Raw genomic sequence first — 22,516 nt, forward strand, 5'->3', positions numbered from 1 at the left:
AGGAAGTGCTGTCAATTGTGATTAGTTTAGCCAATGTGTCGTCACATCACAACAAAGGATGACTACAACAAACAACATTTCACTGCTGCGACCACTTGTTGGACCAACAAGGCGAAGTTTGTGTTGTCACTGATACATTTTGTCGTTGCCGTTGGAGATGCTCATTTTCTTTCCTCAGACCTGTAGCTTTCACAAGTTGATCCTTCAGTTTATCTCTCTGTTTTTCGTCCTCTTTTGGAATTCATTGGCACACAATTTTCCATCTCAAATTCACGTAAAATTAAAATAAAATCAATGTCAGGAGTAGTGCCACTTCTAATATCGCCGTTTGTCCCACAACTGCACTCGCCTACCGAACAAGGCATAAAAATATCTGTCCCCTTCTCAATCGGTAATTCCAAAGCACTGTTGCCTTTCCAGTGAAGCTTATCTAAAATGTCCCGGTTTATAAAACACAATGGAAACACAAAGCAGAACACAGTATCAAAGCCTTACAAATTCTTACAAAGTTGAGGTTATTGGAAGCTCCATTTTATGGTTTGTTAAGTTCCTGCTGTGTAAAAGACCTAAAAACATTCATAACTCTGCATGTTGGTTCTGGCCACATATTTATAGCTTGTTAAATTAATATTTATTAATCCACTCATTTTGTTTTTCATTGTTTTTCATTGCTGACCATATTTTGATTTATGTTCTTTTGTACTGAAGCTCACCATGCCATGCTGTACTTTAACTGAACTTTTTGTTTAGCTTGTTGTGTTTCGTGTATGGAAAATATGTCACACACTGCTTGTTGGGTCCAAAGGTCTGTGCGGCTGCAGCTGAAAGATTGCTGAATTTGCTGGGTTTAGCTGCTATTTTTCACTCCAATTTCATGTAAAAGTGACAGACTGCCATCTTTTCACTTGATGTTGAAGTGCATGGAAAGATTTTTCATTTTGTTCTGGAGAACACAAACAGAATTACTTGAGTTCACGGCCCCCAGTGTTTCATATTCCTTTTAGCTCTGCCAGATTAACCTAAGGTCTTTACAAATCTTCTTTTTATCCACATCTCGCTTCGTGTCTATTCGAAAAAATATGAAAATTCTATTCTTACATAAACACAGTCAGAAAAACAACTTACGCTAGAGGGACAGACCCAGACTTGTAGCTTGAGGGTTAGGGATGGATTTCATGGTTACAAATTAGGGGGGGGTTACAATAGTTACAATAGGCCTTGTTCAAAAACCTCCTACCATTTCCCAAGTCCTTGACACTTGAACTACACAGTCTGTGCTGGAATGATTTAGGCAAAAGCACCACTGTTTTACTCAGACAGCTCAATTGTATCATTTGATAGTGTTTGTTTGAACGTCGGGCCAGACTCAGCAGTAATCCTGGCAGGAGTCAGCCGTCTCAATGCCCAATACCTCCCAGTGCATCTGTACTGGGCTCTCTGCCTTTACAGCTTCCAATATTCAGAAAATTCAAGGTGGAATAGATGTGGTTTTGAATGAGGATGAGAGAGAAGAAGGTAACTTTATTACAAGCTTACATTAATGAAAATAAAAATGCCACCGCACATCACCGTAGTGTAGTTACAGTTCCACCAGACAAAACATTCATTGTTTTTCCTCGAGAAATCACGGGCCATGTTACATCATAGGTGAAATTTATTTCATAATAAATTCAGCACACACATTAAAAAAAGTAATGTTTGCATCAATCACTCGACCAGCCATACAGCAGTGTGTGAACATGTTTTCTTTGTTGTTCTGGAGTCCCATATGTTCCATGTTGAGCCAAAAATACAAGCTAGATTTGAGCTTAACCACCGTGTCGAGCTGCTGCACTACTTCCACTCCACTTTTTCTTTTCAACAAAAGCAGCAAAAAAAATCTGCTCTGTGAGTTAAATCACTCGGTGAGTGCTTTCCTTAATGCTTCCAAATGCTCCTGACTGGGTGCACAGCTCAAATCCATTCACTTGAGACTATAATCTGTATTCCATCAAGTCAGTAAGGTACTGATTTAAACCTTAGAGGAGGCCAGTGGATGGTTTGGGAAAGAAAGGAAGTGTAATCATGGCTGTGTGAGAGGATGCAGTTATTACAGATTTCAGATCTTGGTAGGTTTTTATTGTGGTGATAGAAGAGATTAGATTGGAGCTATTGGATTGTGGCTTTCTCAGCCACAGAGGTCAGCGATCAGTTTGTGCGACTTCTCTCAAAGAATGAGAAACTTAATGGATCAACCTTGATTTTTTTTTTTTAAAGCTCCCAGAACTGACAGAGCGAGTTAGAGAAGGGAGAAAGGACTGAAAGTTGGAGAAAGTAAAAATCCTGAGGTGTAAGGGAAATGGTTTCGAGGTAAGGAGTTAGAGATGATTGCTGCTGGAGTGGAGGAGAGACTTCAGGAGAGGGAGACAAGTAAGAAAAGCAGGCAGATGGAGAAAGAGAGAGAGAGGAGCTTTAGATTTATAGTAAACCGAAGCTCCACTTATAATGTTCTGACAGGCCATCCAGCAGGCAGCACCGCACTTGAAGCTACTTATTCTAACCAGCTGCCATCATGAACATTTCACTGCCACTGGGAGCATTTGAACATCTGTTCAGCAATTGCATTTGTAATTGCATTTCCAGTGTAATACAGTTCACAGTGATACGTTTAATAAAAAAATATTTATCATCTCTTCCACCCTTGATGAAGATGGAAAACGGTCTGATACAACAAGTAGATCCCACTAGTGTTAGTATCCAAATGGTCTACTCACTCGGTCACACCCAGAGCTTTAATCATTTAATGTTAGGTGATACAAGATATGTGAGTTTGTCATAGAGACCGACTTTAAGTTGAAGCTAATTTCATTCATGTAAGATGTTCCGGAAAGAAAAATTGTTTGGGTTTGTGCCCCGAAAAATCAAGACGACAGATATTCACAACTGGCTAAACTGACTAAAGAACTCGTAATTCATCTGAATTAAGTTCATATTGGACAATTCTGCACCTCACTTCATGATTATGTCCAGTCAGTGCCAACATTTAGTGTCAATACAGGCAGTAGTGTGCCCTGTATGCAGCAAGGTGGAGAGTAAGAGTGTGTGGATTTGGGTGTAGTGCCTCCACCTTTCATGCAGGAGACAGAAGTCTGTGTCCTGTCACAGGTCTGCAATTAAAGTTTTATTTCTTTTACTTTACCTAAACCATAATCCATTCCTAACCTTAACCAAGTGACTTAGTTGCCCAACCTTAAACATACCATAACCATCATCTTTCCCTAGCGTTAGCCATATCATAGTTGATGACTGAATCCAGTGATTCATCATTGATTTTCCACAAAGATTTAAAAGAAGAATGAAGAAAAAAATCAAAGCTGCAAAAAAATGTAATAGAATGAAATGAATCGTCTAATAACAACGTTCTTGTCTAGATGTAGGGTTGGATTGTACTCATATTTCAAACTTGACTTGACTTGACTCAAACTTACTTGAGTGATTTGAGATTTGAAATCAAAAACATTCAAGTTAACAAAGTCTCAGGTTTTGATACAGGTACAATGCTGAAACAATTCAACACTGATAAGACATTGCATTGAAAGCACTCAGAAAAACACTATTAACACAGCTTTGAAAGGTAAAGGCTTTGAAAGGCTTGAATTGACTTGCAGCTTGCTTATAAAGACTTGTTACTTGACTTGGACATGTCTCAAAGGGCTTAACTTGTTTTTGATTAACTTGACTCCTCCAAAAGACTTACACATTCATGTTCTCTGCATTGTAAAGGAACTGGGTTGAATATCACCTCCATATTAAATAGATCACACATTATAATTTCCTCAGAGGTCCTGGCGGATTTTACAAATCCATTGAGACCGGGATTTAGTTTGATTGAGTGCCGTCTTTGTTTTTCGACAAATGGTGTGGACAGGATTAAGGCAGGACTTTTGAATCTGTAATTTGAGCGATGAAAGCAGAAAAGTGATACCTCAGTTTAAGTAATTCACTTTATCATGATTGTCTGTGCAGTTTCCTTGTCTGCTCTACTTTCTTTCATGATCACTGAGCTGTAAAGGCCCGTCTAAAATTGGGCCTTTTCATCTGCCGAGGTAATAATGTGAAAACAAAAAGGAAGGCTTGTAAAAATTAGAGGCAATATATGCAGAAATAATAGGGACATGTTCAGAACCACTTGAAGCCACTCTGGTTTTAAAGACACTCCGAAACAGTGATGAATATTTCTGAAGAAATCTGTTCACAGTCAGGTAGCTGCAGCATTCATTTTTATATTGAAGGGCCGTGATCTCATTGAATGATGTTGGTGGTGTTTCCATCTCTCGGTGCTGTGATGTATTTTTAAGAGAGAACTATAATTTTACTGTGTCACAGTGTGCGAGGGGAAAACGGCTTAATTCGCTTCCATTTAGATATGAGTGATAAGGAATATGTAGTTAACATTTTTAGATCCCTGGTGACAGTGGTTTTAATCGGACATCATAATCAAAATTTTCCTATTAACTTGAGGCAACTGGGAATATGTGTGACTCCAGACTGTGTGTGTTTTGTTTTTTTTCCTTCTTTTTTTTTTTCCGAACGTTTGCTTGTCAAAATGAGCAGGCTCATGCCCTCTAACATCATGTTTATTTATGTTTTTTCCTCAAAGACTAAACAATGCCCCGCAACCTTTGTTTGTTTGGCTATTTGTTTTGCAGCTCTCTTCGCCTTAACTCACAGAGTAGCCGGGATAAGGTGCCAGCCCCAAGGTTAGCTCTACATGTTTCTTGAAATAATCTTGCTAGACATGTTTTGCTGGGGGCACATCCTCTGAATCCTGGGCTCTCTCACTTATTTATAGAGCCAAGCCCACATCCTCAACACCCTTCCCCCCTCCCACCCAACACCACTAACACCACCACACCCCTTGGCAGCGGCCATCTTCTTCCCTCTGGCCTCAGATCTATGCAAACAGCTTACACTCTGCAGACCTGATTTCACCTGAAGCCATGTCTAACATGAATTATGCTGAAGTTCTTTGGTGTCTCATTAAGATTCAACTGCCCCTCTACTCGACCCGTTTTTTACACTGGCATCCAGTATTAATGAAACCCTTAAAGCTGAAATCCATACTGTTTTTTAATTAATATATCAGTAATATATCCATCTTGTGCAGAGTAAAAACGGAGTATTTACTGTGGTTGCGGGTGCTCTGCATATGTAACTACATAGAAATCTTTTCATGTTAAGAATGCCAATGCCATCACGTGTTTGAATCAAATATTCACCATGACATTACCAGGTCGATCAATCACATTTTCACTGCCAACAAGCGACAATGAGATAAAACAAGCTCAGACCCCAGACACTAGATGATCTCTCATCTGTATGCATGTAACATTAGTCCTGAAGAGATGATGAAATAATCACTACAAGCAGCCTTAGTCATTACTTATTTCATTGCAAGATGATGCAATTTGTAATTAACTAAGAAATGATTTTCCCATCTTACTTTGAAGAGGTAATGCTTGTTACTAATTACATTAGTATAGAAATTAATACACAATATCGCTGTCCATTAGAAATTAATACGTTCCTTTGTGTTTACCATCAGGCAACCATGAGCAGTCAATAAATCAAAAGAATCTGCATCATTACCAGCAGTATGCTGTCCTGAGGACTGGCTGATGTAAACCAGAGTGAAAATGTGTCATCACTCGGCATGTTTTGATGGTGTTCATGGAACGAGGGTCATACACGCTATGTTTGGCCTTCCAGCTGGTACGACCATTTTTAGTCCTCCGTGTCCTTTGCTGTGGTTAATGAACACTGTCCGTTTCCCTGATCTCTCCGCCATGCCAGAGGCTTAAAAATACCCTCAGAGGAAAAGCCTGTTGATGGCCGCCTCTGATCCTGCTAATCAAATCCTCCCCATGTAGGAGAATAACAAAAAAGCACTCCACTTGACTCCCTGCTAACTAACAACACCAGAAGCTTCTTTCATTTTATCTGCTGACCAGGCCAAGGTCTAATAAACCTCTACTTCCAAAAGAATACAACCCTTTTCCTTTTCCTCCAACAAATTGGGCCATTTTTAATCTGTGATTGTGAACTTTGACCGCTCTGTGCGTTAACACCCTGGCTCATATCACAGGCCTCTCCAAGTGGGCTGACAATACTTTCTTTCTATTTGATTACACAGCCTAATAAAGTGGAGTGAGTCTGGAGATGTTATCGGCTCCAGTTAAAGGATTCATCACATACCTTTGAGCCTTTGAATTCAGTTTGAATAATGTTACAGGATGAAACCTGAGGAGCTAAGGTTGTTCTTCCTGGTTCGCCCTGCTGCTCTGCAAGCTGAATGCGTATGAATGGAAATTTCTGAGATTGCAACTTGATTCTGAAAGTATGCCTTTCATATATAGAGAGTATTGTTCAATCCTTTCTTCAGTTGTATTAGGTGTCCCTCAGTATGCGTTAAAGCAACTCATCTTTTTTCTTGCATTTATAAAATGCATTGAAAAGCAGGCAGCACTTAGAGAGTGAATATCTCCACCTGCAAACATATCCAATGCCATCGCAATACCATCAAGTGTTTTGCAGGGTTGTGCAGACTGTGTATCATATAAATGTAGTCGCATATACACAGTGTGGTCAAGAGTTTATGGCAGTTTGGCAGTGTGGGCTCATCCAAGCATTTATGTACCAAATTTGGTGAAGATTGAAATGGAGGAATGGTGAAAAAAGACTCAGATAAATGTTGCTTCACACTCAAACTAAGACAGACAGTAGAACTGCATCAAAAAACTCAACATCTTTCATTTCAATGAGTCCACATTAACATTAACACAGAGGGTTTCCTGATGCAGAAGGCAAACAAACGCAGGGTCATCCGCAAAAAAGTTGAATCTAGCATAACTTTTTCTGCAATGCAACATCCCCTGGCATGGTCAATCAAATACTGCATGTGAAAAAAACATTGCTGGTCAATTACTGGTCATTCTTCTATTTTACCTCGTAAACATTGAGACAAAGCATAGCTCTCCAGAAACGGCTAACAGCTGTGTAGTGTTTTGGCCCTCTGATAAGCCTAAAAAATGATGTATTTATTACCCAAACTGAACTTCTCATCTTCTCCCTGGGATCTGCAACGACTCATTCCCATGCGTTATTTTAATGCAGTGCTGTTATCGATCTGAACGTCCGCTAGCTGTACATCTTAAAGCCTATCCACTTTCTACCAGATTGAACTGAAATGTGTGGAGCAGTTTTTGAGAAATCCTTCTAATTGTTAAACTTTTTTTAAAAAAAAGAAACTGGCTGGTGTAGTAAGCACTCACCACCAGAATCTCACATACACACGTATGTATTGCCTCTTCCGCCACAGTGATAATTAAGTCCTCTGATTGCACTGTATTATGACAGAATTAATGAAGCTTTTAATGAAAATTAGTAACACTTGGCTGAGGCCCAGTGTATCAGGCATGCTTAGCAGCAAGCTGCAGTAAGCACAGTCAGATAAGCAGGGCAAGCCTCCAGCTCACTGAGACAGAACACAGTCAGTGAAGCTGTGCAGCTCCCGCGACTACCACGTCTCTGTACACACTCAAAATATCACCATCCACGCACTGTGTAGGATCTGCAGGGCAGCTCTTTACTGAGGCGCTAATTATAATCTACTGTTTTGGTGCTCTAATTGTTCCAGCTTCAGTCTAAGGGGGAAATATTATTCGCCTAGGTAATCCTCGTTGGCGGGCTGCCAGTGTAAACACCAGAGCTGCATTTTAAAACCAGGAAAATAAAAAACTTAGTTTGTTGTTAAAAGGTCAAACTTGTCATTTATCTCATGCAGAGTGAAATGATTTAGTATCAGTTAGGACAATAAAACTTTCCCCAAGATCCAACTCGGTTCAATGTGAAAAAAAAAGAAAAAGTGATGTGGTTAGCTGGAAATGGCTGCTCTATTATCATCAGTCAATGATAATAACACTGTCACACAAGGAGAAAGACACAAACACATTTCCTATATGAATGAGGCATCATGCCGTCTTATTGCTGTAATGTGGAGTAAACAGATCATTTACAGCCAAGTCAAGAAGCAGTAGGATTAAGTGCTTTGTCATCCTGATCTTGTACGTAGTAAGTAGTCTTCCAGGGTTGCTGCACTGATCTGTCTCTTCCTCTTTGAATCCTCCCTGAATAGCTCTGTGTCAGCCTGGCTGTAAGCACGGAGACTGCGTGGGACCAAATAAGTGCAAGTGCCACCCTGGCTTCACCGGCAAGACCTGCAATCAAGGTGAGCTCTCGCCTTGAACTGGTAGACACTATGAAAACACAGCTGTTACTTTGCAGCTGCATGTGATTTTTTTTTATAATTTGTCGTAGGGCACTGAAATTGAAACATACACCACGAAGAAAAAGGGTCAGAGTCAGAACGTATGGTCCTCCTGAACACTCATGACTCAAAAACCTGCCCCCCAAGGAGAGGATGCGCTCCTGAGCGATGGCAGGGTAATCATAGTTTATTGTGGCCACCGCACAACACCAGGGCATTAAAGTTACCACTTCCTCATGGAGCGGGAGCTGGTTTGCCACCAGCCGACAGTAGTGAGATCCTTTAATCACAAGGGGAGGAGGCGGTGAGAGACGGAGAGAGCTGATTCAGCTCGAATGGAAATGAGTGGTGAGGCCCTGTTGAATGATCCCGGGAGTGCATCCTCTCCTGTGAAGATAACATCTCAATTACTGACCTGAGATAACTCGGCTGAGTGCAACCGATGCTGTTGAAAGTGTGTGTGTGTGTGTGTGTGTGTGTGTGTGTGTGTGTGTGTGTGTGTATGTTTGAGTTTTTGTGCATTTTCGTCACTGACAGATTGGACATGTTGAAAAGCGTTAAAGCGTCCCAGTTAGCCGTAAGTTGACATGCATCCAAGCAGCTTGGAATTCACGCCCTAAGACAGGAATAGGATAGTGTGTAATTAAAAACAAGGGGTTGAGGTGGTGGAAGAGGAGGAGGAGGGGAGGAGGAGGAGGGGTGGGGGTGTTGAAATCCTTTCCGGAATGTTCCAAATGACTCATCCTGCATTTCGAGGCTATAGGTGGCTCCTGTCTGCCCGGCCAGACGGCTGTACTTTGTCTTAATCTGCAACAAAGGGGAGAGGGGGGGAAAAAAGGATCTGCGTCCCATATCCAACTACAATAGACTTTGCTGCCAGCGGTTCAGACAGACTTATCTGACAAATGTGATTCCGAGACCTTTCAAGATGAAACTGTACTTTCAAGTGTCCATCGAACCCCCATTTGTCCAATAAGCTCTCAACGTTGTATAGAGCTTACCGTTTTATTCAGCTTTGACTGGCAGACTTGCCCTTTCAGCCTATTTAGGTGGAGATAACCTTGGATTCTGTTTTGAGCTGGCACATGCTATGGAAACTCAATTTAATTATTCAGAAGCCATAGATTAGATTTTCTCATTTAAATGAAGCCTCCGTTAAACATTGATTTGAGGTTTGCTATTGATGTGCCAGGTGGCCAATGTTTGAAGCATTCTAATACCCTGCCTCTCTAGAGCACGACATTTATCTTGAAGAGCCAATTGGAGGAGTGTAATAATTTGCCCAGACCTCCATGCTGCTAACGGTCAAGTAGTCATCCTAATGCACTGTAAATCATCACACAGCAACTTTTATAATTAACTTAATGTATATGTTTTATTAATTTGAAGTTAAACATAGAATTTCCCATTTTCAGACCACTTTGTGAACACGAGACTTTTGACTTGATGATTAGCTGAATGAGGGGAATGAATGTACTGCTGAGAGTTCACTGAATTCATTAAATTAACGTGAATAAAGAAACGTGATCAGCACATCAGCAGATTTCCCAGCATGCATTGTGAGTTAAAACTCTCCAGAGAGCCTTTTTTTTGTAGTTTGAAGAAAAGAAAAGACGTGATGGAAACTTCCTGTGTGTCTTAAATATATATTAAGTCATGATTGTCTCTTCTTATGATAATGAAAACAATGTGAACCATCATGAAGGTCGGTATCATGAATTCCCCACTTTGAACCTATTATTCAAATATAGTTCAGTCAACTCCCATTTTTAGGACAGCAGAGAAACTTGTTTTTAAGTCGTTTTATGTTTTATATTGTAGCTTTCAAATCACTTGATGATCTGTACATTTTGTGCATTATAATGTCTCCAAGGAACGAGCTTCATGAGTAAATAAATACACATTAAAATATCGTACTCTAGACTTTCTGTATATAAACCTGCACATGCAGAGAGATGTTGTGCATGCACACACAAATGGACACACATTCCTTTGCTCTAAGTGGGAGGTGTGGGCAGATGTGTGACCCTGGAGGCGCTCTGATTAACAAGAGTGTTAAACACCGTAGGAACAGCGGTTGTATGGAGCGAAAACAAACCACAAAGGAAACACGAGTGTTTACACTAAACACAAGCATGGCAGATACTGTACTGTATTGATTTCATCACTCTCAGAATCAAAGCCATGTTTTCCTCTATCAAATCTTTATGAGCTGGTGCTGGTTTGAGAGATTTATCCTCTCAAGGACTACATGTCTGTTTTTAGTGCCGGCTAGTTTCACCTGCCAAATCATTTCACCTCAACGTTTATTTCACTTTCATCGCTTTTCCTGCACAGATAATCTCGATACCTGAATGGGATATAATTTGAACGGATCTGATTATGTTTGTCATTAAACACTCAACTGTCAAGAAAAATCAGCACTACTTCGAGAATCCCTATCAGTTGCAGGAAGTGCTTCACCTTTGGAGCTGATGAGAATTGTATCCGTCATGCAGCATGGTGAGGATAGATGAATACACTCTCGCTGCACAAATAAACTCATTATAGGGATAATCTGTTTAACAATTTGGCAGCACGCTCCCCCTGCCGATCCAATCATTTTAATAAGGTGATTATTCCGTGCAGGTGGATTTAATTAGGAGTAGTTGACCTGCTGTTAAGACACCATTAAAAGACTTTGGAATGACGTCTCAGACATCAGAAGCAATACAGCTGCAGCGCCTCCAGATGCTGCTTTCTTCTTTTCCCCCGTGTCTTGTCAGCCAACTATATTATTTATACCACTTCAAGTATTATAGTCTGTGGTTGAAGTAAGTATAAGATTTGTTTCTCTATTTTTTAGAATATTAGCTAATACCTGGACCTTTCACAGCTTTATCTTGGCGTAGCAACATTGCTTTCCCCGAAAATGTTACGATTACTTCCACTAATCTTCAGTCTAGGTGTAGACAGATACTTTAGGGGTGTAGGTTTAGAAACAGATCCCTCTCTGTCACTGTTTGTCTTCCTGGCTGTCTGCTATTCACAGTCAAACAAACATCTGTAATGCATGCATGTCATCAGACTGTGTATTTTCCTTCAATTATCATCTAATTACTCCAAATTGTATTTGTTTTATCTATGTTCTCTTTTATAATAAGGTCATTAAAGGGGTATGAAGTAATGTTTGAACTTAACAGACCTCTAAAAACAGGAAGTAGGAACTGAAATAAACTGATCTCCTAACCTCCTTTGTAATTATATAAAACGTCACATTCTCACTGTAAAGTCAGTTACCACCAAGGTTGAACAAATATACATGAAGAGGCAACATATTCCAATATAAAACACTATGTCTAGTATGACAGTATGTCCTCATTAGCAGGCGCTTGCTTGCAGGACTGTTACTGAGCCAATGAAAAGGCATGGAGAACGGCACGATCAGACCAGAAAGTGAGATTTTAAAGCAGCATTAAAATCTCAGCACCTGGCTAAGTGATTGTTGAGATCAAATCAATAATGCCGTCCACCCCCTGCAGATTCTCTGAAGTTATTTTGTGCCCTGTCAAATAAACTGTTAAATATAATGCACTTTCTGGTCTTTCACTAACAATCCCATGAGTATCAGTCTCAGGTCCCATCAGATGATCACGCAGAATTTGTCTCTGGGGGCGATTTGTGATACGATACTAAAGGCTCATGTTCTCAGTAAAGCTGCTCTGTCTTCCAGTATCATGTGATAGTGTTCAAGTTTACCTTTTGTCTCAACAATTTAGAGATATATTGTTCAGCATATGCATGTACATGTGGATTGGCAATATTCTAAACACTTGTCAATATAATGCGGTCGAGTGCAGCAGCACCGCTAACTATGGCCTCAAAAAGAAAAACTATAAATTTGAACAACTCCTATTTTGAACAGCATCAAAACAAATTGAACATTATAAACTTCACAGGAGTTGCAGGGCTATTGCATTTTATTTCCTTACATTTTACAGGTTTACTTAATAAACATGTCATTTCTCATATAGCTTTTGAATATGTTTTACTTTATTTAAGCCAGCTAAGCTAGTAATTTACTTTTTGTACGGGCTCAGTCCCCGCTCTGTCTGGAGCCAATTGAAAGTTCACAATTGAGGTTCAGGAAATATGCTCAAACAGAAACCATCATAATTTTGACACTTTTATATTGTTGCATGCCCGTACACATTTTTATTGGAAGACTCTAAACTCTTATTAGCCAGTTCTGTGCTAGTTAGATGATTCTCTCAGTGAATTATTGTTCTTAGCTACTAAAACGCCTCATATCAATACCCATCCATGGTGCCTGTTTGCAGTTAAGGCCTGCAACAAGTGTTTCTGTCCTGGGTAGCGTTGGCAAGAATGCATTAGGCTTGCATAACAAGTTACCGCATCCCCCAATAGGGAAAAGCTTGAGTGATTTTGAAGTGTGCAAACCAGTCAGAGGTAGCAGTGTCATCTCCCTGTCACTTAACAATAGGTGTTGTTAGCTTACTGCCGGAGGAAGGGTTGCAGGATGGATAGATGGATAGACAGAGAGGGGAGGGGCTGAAATTCTAGAGGCTGAAGTGTTTGTAGTCAAGCAATGATTTGCCTCTTTAAATGGTAACTCCTGTCTACCTTTGAACCTCCAGATACAAATTGTGAAGGGATCCTCTGAATCCACGAGATACTGTAATTCTCTCAGATCCCATTTCACCCTCATGACAAAAAAAAATAATGGTACGCAGAAGAAAGAAGAGGGCAGGAGGAGAAGGGACGCAAAAACACTTTCACTCTGTCTCCCATGTGCCCTAGATTTTTTTTTTTTCAGTTACTCAGCTCATGTCCAATTCCCACAAGTGTAATCCTCTTTGCTGCATAATGTTCCTCTTTACTTTCCAGGAATGTGGTGTGGTCAGAGGTGTTCTAATCCATTGGTTGGTGCTTTTCATTCTCACTACATCTCTCTCTCTCTCTCCCTCTCTCTCTCCTTCTGTCCTCCACCCTTTACAACTCTATCTTCAATCAAACCCCTTTTCACCCACTCCCCCCCATGCCCTCTAACCAATTTTCTATTGTCTAAAGAAGAAGAGCTGGACTATTTAACCCCACCAGTGTGGGCCAGTCACCTTCCTATCTTTCTTCCTGTGGACCATCAGCCAGCGAGAGTAGTGATGGAGGGTGAGATTCATCGATCGACCTCAACAACATGCATGGTGCTGCACTGTGCGGATTGAGGAGGAGCGAATGTCACTCTCAACTATTTTCTTACCGCTTCCTGTCCTCCCCTGGCAGAAGAGACACCACATGAGAGCAGCTTTTTCAGCAGAAATGCCAGCATGAATGCCAAGCATGTCACAGTCTTTACCACTGCCACTCTTTCTTTCACTCTCAGTTTCTCAGTACCAAAGAGCCATCGTGATTTTCGCCTTATTGCTCTGCCCCCTTCTTCTCTCTCATTTTCCTCTCCAGTTTTTTGAGCCCCTGGAACAAAGCTCCTCCTTCCCTTTTAAAACCATCATCGACATGGACTCGGCACTCATGACTCCTCCATCGCTGCTAGAACAAGGCCTTAAGTTCTAACTGAGTGTTATCTTCTTTAGAGACAAGCATATTCCCAAGAAGAGCCCCCTTTGCTAATCTCTCTGTCAATGATAGAGGCGTGTCGGGAATGTAGCATAGCATACCTCGATGGAGCTGACCCAATAAATCACACCACTTCAGACGCGTCTTAGCAGTTCATTTACAGTACAGTGCACACCTCGGAGGGGCTCACTCCACCTCTGCTATCGCGCAGGTTTCCGCAGTCCTGGGGCCGTGTCGAGCTGTCAGTTGGTGGTCATTTCTGTCTGTTCTCTCTCAGTTTTTCCATCCCTCTGTGTCCCCTCTCAGCCTCGTCTTTAGTGTCTTCTCTCCGTCCTGTCTGTTTCTTTCTTCATAGAGGAGGCCCTGGCTGTGTCTTGTGTCTGGCATGCGCTGATGCTCACAGAGCTGCCTCTGTTTGAGAATGTGACCATTTCAATAATCCCTCATTTACATTTTTAAGATGTTTTTCAGTGCAACGGGCAAGTGGAGACCTGTTTCTCTGCCACGCTGACAATGGACAGCGTTGCTATGGTTTTTCTGTAATCGCAGTAATGAGAATGCCAGTTGTTTACTGTGAAAACCCTGGGAGGAAAACAGGGTTGACACCGCTAATTAAAAAAGTGAAGAGCAAGGATGTGTGTGTGTGTGTGTGTGTGTGTATTTGTGTATTTGCTTGCTTTTGTGTGTGCAGGTGTGAAGCTAAGCCTTCTGTCTGACAAGGACAGGTCAAATCTTTTTTGACTTAGTTTGTTTTGTTAAAGAATTAGGAAGCACTAATCAGTCCACAAAGAAAGTAATGTTTCAAGAGGCTGTTAAAAAGGCTTTAAAAAAAACACAGTAGCCCTGGTTATGTGTGTGCAACGCAATTTCAGTATTCATTTTGACATTCCACCTGCGTTTCCACCTGCTTATTAGAGAACCTCTTCTTGCAAGCACAAATACAAACAGAAAACGATGTGGGTCTAGCTTGAAGAGGCAAATATTTTGCATTTGGCCCCATATATTCATTCAATAATTTTTCTATCTCCCGATACATTTAGAACCCATAATATCAAACACTAACTTTAATCAAATAACATTTACCTTGCTTGACACACAATGCCCTAAATGTCTGCTCCATGTTACCCTGACTGTTTGTATTCAGTGAAAGTAACTCTATAAATGTTTTATCATGGTGGCCCTCATGTGACAACTGCGTTTCAAACTGACCCCTATATATCCAGAAGAATTTATAGTCATGGAACATGACTTAAAGCCTTGTGGCACTTGGTAGGATTCAACAAGCAGATGGTGAGTCCAAATTCCAGCCATGTCTATTCACTCAGCCAACATGGCTTTAGTAGGCCAGAAGCTACCATTAATAGAAGGTGCGGCCTGTGGATATACAAACTGGTCATCTGCTCCGTCATTCATCCAAATTAATCTGTGGTATCTGTTAAATGTAGGAGGTATGTGGCACTCAAAGAATGCACCCTGCATATGTCCACGGAGCTAAACACGGCACCGTTTACAATGAGGCTGGCCAAGATGAAAATGACCCCCGTGTGCTGTACAGTGAGATGAAATCTATTTGTGATAGTTCTACTATATCCCAGAAACTGTTCATAGTTTGAGTTATTTATATTTCTCGGAGCCTGTGTCATCATTCCAGTGTGATGGATTCCTGTGTAGTTTCAAGTTGTTTTTTCCCCCTTTGGGTATGGTACTCCCAAGGGACCCCACATTTAGAAAGAAATATGTATGATTTTAGCCAAGTGAAATGTTCACTCCCACCAATACCCTTAGTGTCTCTCATAAACCTCATAAAGTCTTTAAACCTATACACTCATTAAAAAGTACTCAGGGAAAAATCACTGGACCTTTCTATACCAAAGGTACTGAAACAAAGCCAAGAGTGGCCTGAAATTCTTTCAGCCGTTCATAATCTCAGCCTTGGTTTAATTTGAAAGAATGTTTCAAACATCCAGCCAAAAAAGAGTGTAAGAAAGGAATTATAACTGATATATAACACAGCTACAGTACCAATTGTTTCTCAAAGAATCATTACAATGAAATGTGGCTTAACGTGTGTGAAGTCTTGCAGGTGATGTTTTACCCTCTCAGCCGCTGATTCCATGACAACTAGCAGCAGTTGGGAAGACTGCTAGCATATCCTACCAAAGCAGAAGTACTGTTACTTTTCCCAAATATAAGTAAAAGTAAGAAAAAGTAAGAATACATTTTGAAACCTACTCAAGATATGTTCTTTTGGCTGTGAACAAGAGTTGGAGTCATGAAGAGGGTGATCTGGTAACCATAGCCAGTTCAATAAGAGCATCCCTCTTTCAAATCAGTGATCCTCTGCCAGAGTAGTGACACTGTTTTCTTTATTTATATTTCTTTTGAATCTGCTTTATGAGGAAAAAGAAATGAAATCTTCCTCTGTATGTCAGAACAGTGTAACTCCAGGCGACTCTATAATCCTTGTCTTTCTCAAAGTATGAGTGCAGAGAGAATTAAGAATCTACTTAAATAAATTAGCGTACTCAAATAGAACAAATACACAAAGATTCTCAATTACAGTAATGAGAGTAATTAGTTACTTTCCACCACAACTAATGGCAGCATTGGTCCTTTTCACAGCAGATATTTTGACTTTGTCCTAATGGGAAAAGCACAAGTGTAACTAGTAACAACAGTTCAATTTATTTCAACATGACATGCATTTTAGTTTGGTGTTATAACTTTGCTCATGTGATGCTCTAGAGCAAATCCTGTGCAAGCTGTCCCAGAGCCCCCAGGCACATATACAATATTTGATATTTGAGAGAATAATACTGGAAGATGCTAGGGAGGTGGAGGGAGTTACAGTATATTGCAGGCAGCGGGTATTGTATGAGGCAGAATGAATGATCTCCAGCCAGATATATGGACCACCTAAATGAAGTAAGAATTAAACTTATTTAAACTTGTTTATTTCAGCCTCTATAAGCATATTAAGGAAGGACGCTTTTACTTGTCATGGCAGGAAGTACACCGGTGTGACTAATAACATTAATGGTGTCTCTGTTCCAATCAGTTGTGACAGTAAGTCGTCCCAGGGAGGCAACATGCACCACACCAGGGCCCTAGAACTGAAATACCTGAAGTGGAACTCAGACATGATTAATGTTATTAGTTACACCTGTGCATTTCCTGCTATGACATGTCAAAATGTCTGCCATGATAAAGGACTGTAGATCTATCCAGCTCTTGGTTTGACGGTTTGCTACAGTTTTAATGTTGTGGATGTCGCTTCCCTTTAGTTACATTTCGTAAAATAAGATTTCACTGGAATCTACAGCAAGAAGACATAAACAAATATATGTATTTAATTTAGCCACTATAAGCCCTTCACATGGAGGACACCTTGACTTGTCATTGCAGGCAGTACACAGGTGTAACTAATAACATTAACGGTGTGTCTTTTCCATTTAGGAGTGTCAGTAAGTCATCCCCGTGAGGCGGCATACACAACACCAGGGCCCTGCGACTGAAATATATAAATGGAATGCAGACATTAATAATGTTATTAGTTACACCTGTGTTTGACTAGTCAAAATGTCTGCTGTGAGGAGGGTATAATGACTTGAATTTGCATAAGCATTTGACAGGTGTTGTGCTCAGGGCATATTCCTTTCTCCCAGGAGCCCTCCCTGCTCCGAAGTCAGACAGCATCATTTTCTAATAAGATTTTCATGGGCCCTTGTGGGTGAGATTTCTCCACTTTTATGCCTGCATAAAAACATTTAAATTATATGTATCTATCAAAGAGTGCGTGGATGATGCAGCTACAGCCACATGAAGTCGCGGTGAGTCAGAGAGGGTATAATAGCATCTTTTATCACTTGCAGGTAATGGGCAGGTTGACAGTTGACACTGGCTTCCTGTTAAATCATCAAAGAGGGAAGTCGCAGGCTTGTCAGAACATGGCAACTCCTCGCTTCCTCGAAGACACCCCCACCCTCTTCCAAAACACACACACTTGCATTAACTCACGCACAGACAGACAGACAGACAGACACCTCACACCCAAACATAAATGGATGGGTGACGTTTGACATGACTGACCTCTTCACCTTTGCCCCCTGGCTAATTTCACATCTGTGTAGGAGGGTCTCTCTCTCTCTCTCTGTCTCTGTCCAGTCCACTGATGCCGTCTCTCTCTGTCTGCAGACCTGAATGAGTGTGGGCTGAAGCCGAGGCCTTGTAAACACAGGTGCATGAACACATATGGGAGTTACAAGTGCTACTGCCTCAACGGCTACATGCTGATGCCTGACGGGACCTGTGGAAGTGAGTCTGTCTCTCTCACACACACACACACACACACACACACACACACACGTCTCTGTGATTGTACACACTGTTTGTATTGTTGTCTGAAATGTGGATATTTTTATTCCTGATCTATTTTCTCCCTCATCTGTTTTTTTTCCACAATCTCTCTTCTGTTTTGTAGCCTGGATGTGCTACTGTGAAGCCTTTTTTTCACTCCACTACAAATGTGTTTGTTTGAATGTCTTCGCAAGGCAATGCTGATGACATATACTCTCTATTATAAAATACATTTTCCCCACTCGTGTGAGTACCTCTGACAGCAGCCTCACGATGCTTTGATAGACTGTTTTGATTAAAGCCCTGTGTTGATCCGCTTCATTATAGCAGCTCTACAGTCTGAAGAACCCCTGCGAAGAACCCAAAGAGAGCTAAAATGAAAAATTTGAAAGAGACTCAATCTTTAGACCCTGGAGTGAATGTGCAGTTCTTGTTGGTTGCCCTGAGGTATTTCGAGAATGGGAGTTGATGCCTGTACATGTCTCCCTGTAAATTCTGTTTCCCACCTGATAACTATTTTCTCCTCACGTTTCCACTCAAGGATGGCGTGACTCCTGGTACCTCATTTTAATTACTTCTATTTCTTCAGATGAAAATTAATCCCCCCCCCCCCCCCCTTTAAAGTGTGAATTGCTCACCACTTGAGGCAATTTCAAACCATTCTAGGTGTTGTGTGATGATAGCATGATAGTGTTAAACACCATGCCACTCTTTTCTCCCCTGCTACTGCTTTGATCAATAGATCACTGTAGCATTTAATCAGCCTGGCCTGCCTTAGTCATCAAACTGTACTCCAGGTTGCCTGCGGCAGCTGAAGTAGCGGCGGCAGCATGAGTCTCGCTTTTAATTTCCTTTTTAGGGTCCAAAGTTATTGAGAGAAGCTAAACAAAACCTGTTCCATTATATTATCATTTTGGAGGGTCTTGAACTGCCCCGGCACGGCTCAACAACAGAGGTGCTGCACACTGGCGCTTCGATACGGTGAAGATGGATTATGAGTCTTTAGGAGTAGGAAAGGATGAAAGTGGGTGAGGGAGGATTGCGTGGGCTAAGGTGTGAGCGCGGAGCGACTGTGCAGCACAGGAATCTAATAACGGCAGAGTGTGTGCTGTTCTGTTGTCTGCACCCCAGGGTCAGCTCAGCTAATATCAGAAAAAGCAGGCGAGTGGCCTGGCTCTTACACACTGGCTGGAGGATAAGGATAAAGCATGAGTGTGGATGTGAGAAGGAAAGAAAGTGAGAGTGAGAGCAGTATATATAAACTGCCCCCCCCCCTCCAGCATGTGTTAATATGTGTTGCGTTTCCTTTGTGTCCATCAGATGCTCGCACTTGTGGCATGGCCAACTGCCAGTACGGCTGCGAGGTGCTGAAAGGAGAGGTCCGATGTCAGTGTCCGTCACCGGGGCTCCAGCTGGCTCCGGATGGAAGAACCTGTGTTGGTACGTCCCAGTCTTTATATATCGCCACAGACGTGAAAACTGAGCCTTATGTTACCGTTACCTTCCATGAGCAACTGATGTAGAGCATCACAAACAAGAATGTTTTATTTCTTCTGGGCCTTTAAATTTGCAGAGTGATAATCAAATGGAACTGTTTTGGCAGAGCAAGAAAGAAAGCTTGGCAGTGAAAATGCAATTTGGGAACTCAGACAAAACCTCTTAGCAAGCAAAGCTGAAATTCATCCAAAGTATTTACCAATATGTCTTTTTTTGCTTTGATCAAGGACCCCAGCAATTTAACAGTCCTTGTCAACCAAATGGTGACTTTATTTCCACTTGTTTCCTCTAGCCTTTACAGCAGAAATGTGATCAGGGGAAGCCCACTCCCCCTGCCCTCCTCCTATCCTCCCCTCCTGCTTTCCTTACGAGGCACAGCTCATCAGACGGGTAACTAACAGATGAAGGGGCCAGTTAACCTGTGTCAGGTTTAAATACAGGCTGTTCCAGACTGGACTCTTCCTGTTACTGCCAGTGGGGCTGGCTAATGGGGGGGCGGATATCTGAAACAGGACAGACATCAATCATGAAAAATGATGGAGGAGGGGCAGGAAAGCTTGCCTGCCACAGGTGTTACAACAGTTTAATGGAATGTTTCCGCATCTCTCGGGAAGCCGATGTTTTATGGAGAGTTTTATGGAGAGTTTCTAATCATATTTATGGAGGTGATTCCTTCAAGTACCCAGAGCCTTAGATGGGAGAGTTTGCATAGATGCAGAGCTGTTTTTAATCATTATGATGCTGTGAAATCGAATGAGTCGACACATTTTTGCTGTAGCTTTGAAAGTGACCTGGGCCCATATTTATCAAACTCATTATGCTTAAGAGCGCTCTAAAGATCCAGTTTGAGAGTAAGAAAGTACTTTGCTGAGTGTGAAGAAGACGACTCTTTCAAGCAACTTACTTCCACTTACAGCAAAGTGTAAAGGTTGGGTTGCATTACATTTCTGGCCAACGCGTCGCTCCGTCTCCCATTCACTTCTGTTGAAGCACGTACGACAGACAAATTCAAGTTCCTGTTTCACTGTGATCTCCAGCCAGCTCCATCAGAGCAGGAACAGCCAATCAGAGACAAGGATTTACCCAAAATCAGCCCCATTGTTCATTCATTTTTTTAAAAATCCTCAAAAAAAAAAGTTAGTAAGTTCCTAAATTACTCAGTTGTATGTTTTTCTGCAATTAATTTTTTAAAAAGATCGTTAACTTGTTAAATTAATTTCCATTTAATATTCTTATAATATATAAATAGGGTATTACTTGGGATTAAATGAAATGGAAACAAAAATAAACTGGAGCAGGAAGGAAATTCTGCTGCTGGTAGATGAGGTACGTCAAATAAATCATATAATTAGAGGAATTCAGCACCACAAAGATTGGAAACAAAATCAATGTCAGCTTTATGCATAGAAGAATACAAAGAAGTGGTGTTACATCCTTTCAAGCATCCTGTCATCCTCAGTTATACATATTGCTTCAGCTAACGCATTATTCCTCGTGACCAATAAGATTTAGGACTGTCACATGTCTCAGGAAGAAGGTGTGTGCTCACCTCTGTCTCTGTGCTGCAGTCGTCTACTCCTAGTGGACACGTCATGAGGAAGCCGTGTCCTTATCACTCAAGCGAGCAAAGTCATATTTGATAAAGAGCTTAAATTCTTTGCAACTATGACTAAAAGTGAAGACTGTTTACATTTATCTTTCACTTAAGTCCAAAATTGAACTTTTTAGCAGTTTGACAAATACAGGCCCAGATGTTAAACTATTTAACAGAGATGTGTGGTGATCCACTAGACGGAAGTATTGACTTGTTTTTGCACTGTGACAGAACTGCCACAAAACCCTCTGATTAATGGCAAAGTGTGTTGATGTTTTTGTATTGTTGCAGAAGCTCGGTACGAGACAGCGTCATCATTACAATGCTGCCTCTCATAGAAAATGCTTAACGTGTCAAACAAGTTGTCAAGTAAAACCCAATTGCAGAGCGTAATATTATATATATATATGTGTGTGTGTGTGTATCTGTGAATATGGGTTTAAATCTTTGTTGACGTTTAAATCTGATGCTTAAAGATTTGCTACTTAGGAAGAAAAGTCAGGCGTTTGTAAGCAATGCATTTTGTATAAAGACACAGGGACTGTATTAATGTGTGCATGTGTGTATTTTGTAAAACATAATAATTCACCACTGCCCTGGCAGTAGCTGAATTATTCAGCTGCAGTTGGCCATTACGCAGCTCCACTGGAGCAGTTTGGGATTAACTGCCTTGCTGATGAGAACCTCAGCAGTAGTTGTTAAGGGATGAGAGGGCTCTGCCCACTTATTTCACTGTGCTTGTTTTCCCAGCTGGTCCAGGTGTCTCTGTGTTTATAAGTTCCTTTTAAACAACAGTCCCTGTAGCATCACAGTGCCTCAGCGGCATTATGCAGCAAATAAATTAATGATTTTAAGGCAAATGCTTTGAGCCTCTCTGTGTCTAAATATTAATGGCCACATGCCTGCAAAGGTGATCAACAGAGACACTTAGAATAGGTCTTTAAATAATGAAACAAGGTAGTGTGCATTGTATTCTGCTCACTGAACAGAATACATAATGTGCTTTGTTCATAAATGAATACTAAACGGGGAAGGTGAACAAGTCTTCTGGTATGAATAAAAATGTTTGTTTAGTTTTGGTTTAAATGGACTTTTTTTAACCTTTAAGTTTTTCATTGCATTGTGTTATTTTGAAAGCGTCATAGATCGTATGTAACCAAGTCTAAAATGAATTTTCAGTGAAAAATGATGAA

The 22,516-nt window shown here is 41.0% G+C and overlaps 1 protein-coding gene across 2 annotated transcripts in view; it reads left to right on the forward strand.

Annotated features, from left to right (window-relative positions):
* The window catches only part of npnta (nephronectin a), a 46,093-nt gene that overhangs the window by 9,620 nt on the left and 13,957 nt on the right, over positions 1–22,516 (forward strand). The window contains exons 3-6 of one of the 2 annotated variants that reach the window (XM_070915900.1): positions 4,689–4,739; positions 8,174–8,266; positions 18,071–18,190; positions 19,553–19,672. In XM_070915900.1, coding sequence (XP_070772001.1) covers positions 4,689–4,739; positions 8,174–8,266; positions 18,071–18,190; positions 19,553–19,672 — 384 coding nt within the window. Of the gene's footprint in view, positions 1–4,688; positions 4,740–8,173; positions 8,267–8,623; positions 8,654–18,070; positions 18,191–19,552; positions 19,673–22,516 lie in introns of those variants that run through there. The other variant, XM_070915909.1, reaches the window with a different exon arrangement.

The sequence above is a fragment of the Enoplosus armatus genome, chromosome 2 (genome assembly GCF_043641665.1).
Source record: "Enoplosus armatus isolate fEnoArm2 chromosome 2, fEnoArm2.hap1, whole genome shotgun sequence".
NCBI classification, from domain to species: Eukaryota; Metazoa; Chordata; class Actinopteri; order Centrarchiformes; family Enoplosidae; genus Enoplosus; species Enoplosus armatus.